At 39.1% G+C, this 9,800-nt stretch overlaps 1 protein-coding gene across 7 annotated transcripts in view; it reads left to right on the top strand.

The window, feature by feature from the left end:
* The window catches only part of PIK3CB (phosphatidylinositol-4,5-bisphosphate 3-kinase catalytic subunit beta), a 99,403-nt gene that overhangs the window by 60,294 nt on the left and 29,309 nt on the right, over positions 1 to 9,800 (top strand). For all 7 annotated transcript variants that reach the window (XM_017728840.1, XM_017728836.1, XM_017728839.1 and 4 more), the window contains 5 exons: positions 2,009 to 2,194; positions 3,238 to 3,463; positions 6,129 to 6,352; positions 9,052 to 9,234; positions 9,478 to 9,648. In XM_017728840.1, coding sequence (XP_017584329.1) covers positions 2,042 to 2,194; positions 3,238 to 3,463; positions 6,129 to 6,352; positions 9,052 to 9,234; positions 9,478 to 9,648 — 957 coding nt within the window. In that variant the 5' untranslated portion in view covers positions 2,009 to 2,041. The remainder of the gene's footprint in view (positions 1 to 2,008; positions 2,195 to 3,237; positions 3,464 to 6,128; positions 6,353 to 9,051; positions 9,235 to 9,477; positions 9,649 to 9,800) is intronic.

The following is a 9,800-nucleotide window of genomic DNA, read 5'->3' as shown; positions in this document are numbered from 1 at the left end:
AACTGAATACAAAAGAAATACATAAAACAGATTTCCTTGCTGCTGTACCTGTCCAAGTAATGCTTTCTAATGGAAATACCTCTTTATTTTACCTTCATGACCACACAAAATAACTGAAAACATGTATGCATCCAAGTATGAAAAATGTATAGTATTATTATTTTTTGCTGATTACTAATTTCAGTTACAACAGAGTTGCAACCAGGATTTTATGTGTACAAGTAACTGGATGGAGGAAAATGAATAGTATCCCATTAAAATAGTAGCTCATTGAAAATATACTGATTGGTGATGAGGAATTACACATTTTGTCTAGAGTTGTTTTTTGGGTAGATGTTGTGTTATTCCAATAATGTAGTCTGTACTGGGTGTAATGATGAGGTAACATTTTATTTCTTTCTTTTAGACAGCTTAGAGCTCACACCCCATGCTAAACTTCTCACATCCAACAATGAATGGATGGATTTGTAAACTGTGGTAATTCATATGAAATACCTTCATATCTGATTTGTTACTTGTACCACACCCCCATCTCCTAGTCTTTTTGTTTTAATTCAATCTGGTCGGTGTAGCGGACTTTCTTGGAGGAAAACATGGACAGAATGGTGGTAAAACTATTATTTGGTAGTGATGATGGTAGGAGCTCCCTAATTGTTGCTTCTATTGAGGAAAAATACATTTCCTTATGTATTTATGCTTTCTGAAATTTAGAGGTGTTTTATTTAGCATTAATGAAAACTCTGCTATATTTTTATTTAGAACAAACAAAATATGAAGTGATCCATGTATTAGTGCAGTTACAAGATGTGTTGGCAGCTTGTGCTGGTCCTCGAAGCTTTGCTAAGGCCAAATGGAAAGGTGTTGGAATGATTTCGGTCTTGTTATTCAGTGTATTTATGTGGCAGTTGGAGGTGGAACTGGAGTGTGTTGTCAAATACCTGAGGCAGCTTTGAACTGGCAAGTTGATTTGTGTGCTGCTGGCACCATCTATTATCCATTTTAGGGAAGGGAATTCCCAATTAAAATATTGGAAAGCTGTAAGTGGAGTTGCACATTCTGACACACTGTTACAAATGGTGATTTCCCACACCTCATGCTGGCCAACAATAATTTGGAAGATGTAGGGGTAACTTGTCTACTAAAGTGCTTTACAATAGTGTTTTACAATGCCATCCCTTTGTCAGCTGAAGAGCATTGTCTGGATGAGGAGGAAGGTACATGATTACGTGAGCTGTGGCTGAAGGGAAAATTCAGCTTTAGAGAGTGGTAATCAAAAAAGATGACTTGGAAGGTTAGAAAAACTGGTGGTAGCATTAAGAATAAATAAAAATGTCCTGAAACACAGAGGACAAGCAGTCAGGAAGCCAGTGTAGTGAGCTGAAGGAGATCACAGATAGGGTTTCCTCCTACCCTGCAGTGGGTGGAGTTCATAGAGGATGGTCATTCTCTAAGGGTGAAAACAAATTGAGGTTAGTGTCTTTAGAGGAAAATGTCACTTTCTAGTAGAGTTGAAGAAATTTTTCCTGCTATTAATACAGACTTTCAAGTTCAATATGTCACTGGCCACATTTGTGGACAACTAACAGGAAATTTGCAAAAAATAAAATAATGAAACTGATAATGCGTTTTCATATGAAATATTGCCATGATTCATCCAAGAAGTTTACTTTGGTTGTGTTTTACACTGGAAAAGGTTTAGAGAAAACTTGAAATTAATTTCGAACTTTGTTGCAGCTAACCTCTAATTAATTTTTTCTCTTATTACTTAGTTTTAATGATATAAACATCTCAACAATAGCCCTTTGCCAGGTAAATACTTTTATTATATTAAATGACATTCATGAGTAAGAACTATGCTTATGTGTTTGCAATACTGGCATTTGAGACCCCAGAGTTGTAAGCTGAGCTGCTCAAAGCAGGCTTATGTAAACTTTCCAAGGACTTTAAAATGTGTGTCTAATTATAGAAGGTTAAGTATACTGAATTTTAGGGTTTTTTTTCCCCTAAGGCCATGTGGTTATGATATTATTGAGATTCCATAATGCCTCCTGCCGTGACAGACAGCCTTGACATCTGGGCAGTGGATTCACAGATTGGTGCTGATGGCTCAGTATCTGTGGACTTCCTGTTGCCCACTGGAATCTACATCAACCTGGATGTCCCTCGAGATGCCACCATATCTCAGATTAAACAGGTAATACCAAATGGGCAGTTAACTTAAGTTTGGAATGAGGGCTGTTTCTGATTTTGACATGCCCTCTGGCAAATCAAGTAATGAATTTTAGCAGGCATAAAAATAAGGTACTGAAGGCACGTGCACAGCAGACTGACTGATAAAGAAGTGTGTGTATGTGGGGGTAGCCCTGGGTTTGGGCAGATGGCAAGGTGTGGAAAGTGGCTTCTTGCTGATAGTTACAGTTCAGCAGAGATTATTCTAATAGTTCTATAATAACACTGTATTGCTGCTCTAAACCTTTTTCTAACACATCAGTAATCCATTGTTTGCTGATCTAACATTTCTCTGATTAGTGTGTCTGATTAGATTTTTAGTACAGAAGTCACAGATTGGGCTCTTGCTTCTGTTGAGTGACACCAAAGAGAATTGCTTTAAAAACTGTGACTGCCACTTCTTAAAGGTTTTGTACAAATTGGATTATCACTTAAAGTGTGAGGGAATATCCAAATCAAAGGAAGGGGAGAACATAAGGAAGTGACCACAGACACTAAAAAACAATCTACTGACCTTTGATCAGATAATGGCCATGTGAGGACATTTGGAAAAATTACTGAGGAGTTAAGTAGTGAATGAATTACAACACAGACTAACCTACTCCTAATATAATAAGTGATTTCAAGTGATAAAGAATTTAAAAACAAATGTGTAAATAGCAGCAGTAAGGGACTTGAACTAAGCTGTCTGGTTTTCTCGATGCTTGTGGCACATGGAAACTTAACATGCCATAAACAGGTACTATTGATATTCAGCTGTTTTCCAAAGAAAAGGAATGCTGATCCTAACTACAGAGGTCTGTCCTGGAAATCACTCAAGATAGAGACTGAAAGTGAGTCAAAGTAAACATATAATGATATATAGTGATAAAAATTCTCCAAGTTAGCAAACATGTTTCTTTTATATTTTTTGGGAACATAAATGGAAATGAATGTTACCTTCAGTGCCTTAAGATATGTCCCTGTTTTCTGGAGTTTTTTTCATTTATTTCTTTATTTTCATTGCAGCTGTTATGGAAGCAGGCACATTCCTATCCACTCTTTCATCTCCTTATGGAGATTGACTCTTACATGTTCTCATGTGTGAATCAGACTGCCGTACATGAAGAATTAGAGGATGAAACACGGAGGCTTTGTGATGTTAGACCCTTTCTCCCTGTCCTTAAACTAGTGACAAGGAACTGTGATCCAGGAGAAAAGTTGGATTCCAAAATAGGTGTCCTTATAGGCAAAGGTAATTCCATTTGATTTCTTTTAGAAATGAGGTTAAACTTTGTTGTGTATGAGGGTCTTAATTGGGCAGGTAGTAGATTTAAAAAAAAAAAAAGTATTAAAAATTCAATATTTCCCTTTGTCAAACAAATATTGATATAGTTGTAAAGAATTGAAATACTCAAGATGAAACACATGAAAGCTGTTTAAAGCTACTTTCTGTATTGCATTTCATCATTGTATTGTATTACTACATCAATCAAGAGCAAATTTTATTTTGTAGATGAGGAGAAAATATATATTATTGTTATTACTAAGTGAAGAAAAGCATAATCCTTGAACAGTGTTACCAGAAATAACCTACCAGCAAACTGGATACTCAAAAGGAACTAGAAATTATTATGAATTTATTATACGAGGTGTCTGAGTTGATTAACAATGATTCTTGTTTTTACTCTCAATTGTGACACTAATTTTCATCAAACAATGAAAAGCTATTTTTAAAGGTTTCACAGTAACTTATTCTTGATGTTATTTCAGAATTTTCAGCTTTTAAATCTACTCTGCTTGGTTATACAATCAAGATTGACAGGGTCATATGAGGTCATATCTCTTGTTTTAAAACAATGAGCCATTGTTAGGTCTCTTATAAAGACTGCAGGTTTTGTTTAGATTTCAGCAGTACACTGTCTGCCTATTTGTTAGAGCTGACAATGGGAACAGTTGGTCAGTTTAACCATTCAGACAGATTCTGACAGACTCAGAGAGATTCACATTCTGTGATTGAATATTTGGCTTATTAGAGCTGTGTGAGACCCTGCCTTATGCAGCCCCTGTTCTGTACCTTAGCAGGAAAAAAAATGTGTTCCTGTCTGAGCTTCTAAACTTAGTGCTTTATTCTCAAGAGGTGCTTGGTGCTTTGTGTGATTTGGACAATGTCCTTCAAAGTTCAGGAGTAAAGATAAAGACAATTGCAGGCCCTACACATCCTGAAGTACCAAAAAGTCACAGCTTTCCATTGTATCATAGAAACATGGGATGGTTTGGGTTGAAAGGGACCTTTTAAAGGTCATCTCGTTCCACCCCCCTGCCGTGGGCTGGGACATATTTAACTAGATCAGGTTGCTCAGAGCCCTGTCCAATCTGACCTTGAACATGTCCAGGATGGGGCATCCACCACCTCTCTAGGCAATTGGTGCCAGTGCCTCACCACCCTCCTTGTAAAAAATTTCTTCCTTACATCTAATCTAAACCTATCCTTTTAATTTAAAAACTCCCTAGAGCTTGCTTTTCTTCAGGCTGAACAACCCTACCTCTCTCAGCCTGTCTCTATTGCAGAGATGCTCCAGCCCTCTGAGCCTCTCTGTGGCCTCCTCTGGGCTCTCTCCAGAAGGTCCCTGCCCCCTTTATGTTGGGGACCCCAGAGCTGGGTGCAGCACTGCAGATGGGGTCTCACCAGAGCAGAACAGAGGGACAGAATCCTCTCCCTTGCCCACCTGCCTTCACTGTTTGTGATGCAGCCCAGGACACGTTTGGCTTTCTGGGCTCTGAGTGCTCATGGCCAGGTCATGTCCAGCTCATCCACCAGCCCCCCCAAATCCTTCTGGGCAGGGCTGCTGCCCATCTGCTCATCCCCCAGCCTGTGGTGATACTGGAGGTTGCCCTGACCCAGGTGCAGGACCTTGCATTTGGTCTTGTTGAACCTCACTGGGATTCCCACGTGCCCACTTCTTGAGCTTGTCCAGGTCCCTCTGGATGGCATCCCATCCTTTGGGTGTGTCACCACACCACTCAGCTTGGTGTCGTCTGCAAATCTGCTGAGGGGGCCCCCACTCCCTCTGTCTGTCATTAATGAAGCTATTAAATAATACTGGTCCCAATGCACCCTGAGGGACACTGCTTGTCACTCGTGTCCATTGGGACTCTGAGACATTGACCATGACCCTCTGGATGTGACCATCCAACCAATTTCACATCCATTGGACAGTCCACCATCAAAAACATCTCTTTCCAATTTAGGGAGAAGGACATTATAAGGCCTTACAGAAGTCCACGTAGGTGGCATCCACAGCCATTCCTTTGTCCACTGATGTAGCCTCTCAATCGTAGAAGGCCACCAGGTTGGTCAGGCAGGACTTGCCCTGTGTATTCTTTCATTACATGTTTTGGAAAAGTAACTACTGGTCTTGTATTGGTAGAAATTTCAGTCATGTCATTTTGATTTGAGTAGATGATTTTCTTTTTTGACTTTTAAATACAAAAGGGACGATGTCATCTTTCTGGGGGATTAAAAACCCCCATAGCTTGCAAGCACTTCTGCTCTGTGGTCTTTATGATGCATTTATTGTGCTTTTCTTTAATTTGCTCTTGTGAGGAGAGACTTAAAACTTTCCAAACTACCTTGAAATCAGGGTAAGGTTGGATTTTCTGCCTCATAGTAACTAAGAGATACATTGGTTCTTAGTGTTTAAAATAAACACTCATGTCAGGTTGCATGGGAATTGTGTAAGGAACTTTGGAAGTCCACTGATGTACAGGACAATGTAGAACCCAGCTCAACTTTGAGCACCCATTTTGGATGGGATGGCTGAAGGAAACCACCTATGTCACCTTAACTTAAAGACAGTAACGATTTGAATGGGATATGTGGGCCCCATGTATCCTTTTGCTTCCTTGAATTCTTTCAGGTCTCCATGAGTTCGATGCCTTACAAGATCCTGAAGTGAACGACTTCCGAGCTAAAATGCGGAGAATCAGTGAGGAAAAGATTCAGTCACTTGTGGGTCTCTCCTGGATGGACTGGTTGAAGCACACTTACCCACCAGAACAAGAGCCTGTAATCCCAGAGAGCTTCCAAGATAAACTCTATAGTGGAAACCTTGTAGTGGCTGTTCATTTTGATAACTGTCAGGTAGGAATGGTTGCTCCTCATGTTTCATGAGCTGTTCTTGATCCAGGACTGAATTAACATGGGATTGCTCAAGGATATAAGTGACATAGAATACTTACATTATGGTGTTAGCTTTAAAAAGTAAAGTCTTTCACCAGGATACTTGACTCTTGAAAGAAAGTGAGGATGTGAGCCTATGGTTCAGAATGGAGCTTCTAAAGTCTAACTACAGTTCAACTTCTAAAGGCAAAATGTACAACTTGTATCTTCTATATTATTTCACGTTTGTTTAAATGTAAAACATGGTTCAAAGTTGTCAGGACTTTTTTTTGCCAACTGTTCCTGTGTTGCTTCACTTACATTCAGTTTTAAGCTCAGTTCATCAGAGATTGCTGGTAATTGGGAGGCACCATATTCAACACACTTCTCTGTAAGTGACTCACTGAGCATCTTTGGGATTGATCTGCTAATAAGATTGAGAAATAAATTTCTAAAAAACAAAGAATTAGTATTCCCTTAACTAGAAATGCAAGTAGAAAACTAAAACACTGAGAGTTAGCTTTTTGTTTAGGCTAGCAAAACCATAGTTTATTTTTAAAATAAAACCCCCTTTAGTTTCTACCAGGAAATCCTGAAATATTTTAGCATGAGTTTTTATGATGTTGAAGTTGCTGTGACTCTTGCTTGAGTCCAGTATTCCCATTACCATTTTTTGCACTCTGTTCTTTTGGATAACCATGAATGATCAGCATTGGAAACCTTAAAAATCTTACAAGTGTGTAAATACATCAGGCTAGATTTGGTGCCCATTTTGACCCAGGTGCAAGATGTTGATTTTCTAATGATTCAGATGATTTTAGTTACAAAGCTGAATTATTTCTAGTACTATCCTTTTAAACTTTAAAGGTTTAAAATGGTACACACATCTGCCTCTGGAAACACTAAATGTAGAGCTGAAAGCTAAATTTGGGCACCAGTAACACCAGCTGATGTTGGATGCATAGGTGTTTTATGATAAAACTTTTTCCAGTCCTCTTCAGCTTAACAGAGAACTTGTAGTTGTCCAGGAGTGAGATTCTGTGTGTTTGTCAGCTCTTGATTAAATACTGTGTCTATATGCATATGCTGACAGTACAAAAGCAGTGCAAAAGTTCATGCTGGTGCAGAATGTATTTGCCTGCCACTGTAATACCTTAGGCTGCTGACATTTCAAATGTTTCAAATGCTTCTGCTGCCAGCTCTGACCTTCAGTGCTATTAACAGTTCAAATCTGATCTGCTTTTTAGAGCAGCAAACTCTGTTCCAGACTTTACTATTTGCACTGAGTATTGGAGTCATCCCAGGAGAATTAAATAGGAAGGTGTGGGGACTGTTCTGTCAATTCTTTCAGCTGCAAGATTGAGAGAAAGAAATATTAAAATACTTTTTGTCTAGAAGGTGTGGGTGAGCTGTAAGGGCTACATGGTTGTCTCTGGAGCAGGAGAGACTGATCCCCATCTCTGTGACACATCTGTTAAGCTCTACATCTGGGAAACAAGGCAGCTGTCAGAGAGCACCAGCTTCCTGGGAAGAAAAAGTGTTATTCCCTGTCTACTCACTCCCAGTTATGGCAGGAGAAGAAAGCCTTCACACTGCGTCAGCTTTCTGAAAGGGGGAAGCTGTTGTGAACCAGGCAGAAACTGAGAAAATACAGAATTAATTTAGTGTCACTCTGCAGAGTTTACTTGTTCCGTTGGGGCAGCTTGGCTTCTTACCAGTCTGTATAAATAAAGCACAAGTCAAAAGAATGTAAGCAGACAACACTTCCCATTTGTCAACTACTGGGTTTAGGATGCTCACATCTTCAGAACTGGGTGTGTAAATAAAAAATAGTGAAACTTAAAAATAAAACAACAAAACCACAGGACCTCCTGAATCAACCTTTGCAAATAAACCTGTGCAAAGCATAATGTGGTAGATGAAGGGAGATGAAGGATTTCACAGAAGATCTTTTACTTTAGGAACTTGAAATTAATTTAAACCTTCTTTTTAATTTACAAAAGAGAGTTAACTTCTTACCTTTATCTTTTTAGAACACATTAAAATTAGAGATACTTTGGAAGTAGGTTGACAGCCTCTAAGGGTTTTGATTTAAACATTTCTTTAAAAATGCAGTCTTTCCTTGTTGGGTTCAGAATGCTACAGGTGTTGGCTGCTACTCTGTTTTCTGCTCTCCTCCCAGAGTGGTGGTGGTTTTCTACATAAATCACATTCACAGCTTCTTCTACTTTCTTACTTGAAGCTTTTTCTTCTGAGTTCAGTGATACTTAGAAAGAGGATAACTTGCTAGTGGCCAGAAGGATGAAAAATTAACACATCTAGTACTGCTAAATACTTTGAAATATATCATGATTTATTGTCTCTCTCATTCAGCGTTCCAAAATACAGCCTTCTAGATCAATACATTGCTCTAGAAGTCTTTAAATCACTGCTAAATCAAATAAAGACCTATGTTTTTAAATGTACTTCTGATAATATAAAAGTTTGGGAATTAACATCTTATAGCTTTTAGGGTGTCTATTATTTTGATTGCCCTGAAGATACAGACTTTAACTGTTAAAATAGTCTGGATTTAACAGTTATTTTTTTCTACCTGTTTTATTATGTGTGCTGCAATTTTAGCCTTGTGTGTCTGACTATGACAAGTTTGACCTTCAATGTTCCTGTTTGTGTTTTGTTAGGATGTATTTAGTTTTCAGGTGTCTCCTAACGTGAATCCCATCAAGCTGAATGAGCTGGCAATCCGAAAACGTTTGACTATCCATGGAAAAGATGATGAGGAAGTTGATCCTGCTGACTATGTGCTGCAAGTTAGTGGAAGGCTAGAATATGTCTTTGGTGATCACCCATTAATTCAGTTCCAGGTACATGAAGTTTTTTGGAACTTGGTGTAACAATTCTCTGCTGCCTTGGCCAGAGGCGCTTCCTCACATCCCATTACTGAAGAGTAGCACCTCCCTCCTCATGTCTGCAGCCCTCTGCAATTGTAAAACACATGTGCACCATTCCCTTTGTATCTCTGTAATGAATTCTTTGTTTCTTTGGTTTGAAAGTTACTGTAGAAATAGTCTGCTGGCTGGTAACAACTGTTTTCCGTGGGTTTTCAGTATATCCGCAACTGCGTGATGAACAGGACTCTTCCCCAGCTGACCCTGGTGGAGTGTTGCACCATAAAGAAGATGTGTGAGCAGGAGATGATTGCCATAGAAGCTGCCATAAACCGAAAATCCTCCAACCTTCCTCTTCCTCTGCCACCAAAAAAAACAAGAGCAACAACTGTAAGTTCATGGGGAGAATGTCTGATACCCAAAGGGAACAATGACTCGTAGAATATAAATCACAGTGCCTGGGATTTGTGCTGTGACCGCTGTATTCCAGTGTAGGTCACCTGGGTCAACTCAGAGCCTCCTGTTGCTTGGGAGATTTACCT

This window comes from Corvus brachyrhynchos, unplaced genomic scaffold (assembly GCF_000691975.1).
Source record: "Corvus brachyrhynchos isolate BGI_N302 unplaced genomic scaffold, ASM69197v1 scaffold223, whole genome shotgun sequence".
Lineage (NCBI taxonomy): Eukaryota > Metazoa > Chordata > Aves > Passeriformes > Corvidae > Corvus > Corvus brachyrhynchos.
This window is presented reverse-complemented; position numbering and strand designations above follow the sequence as displayed.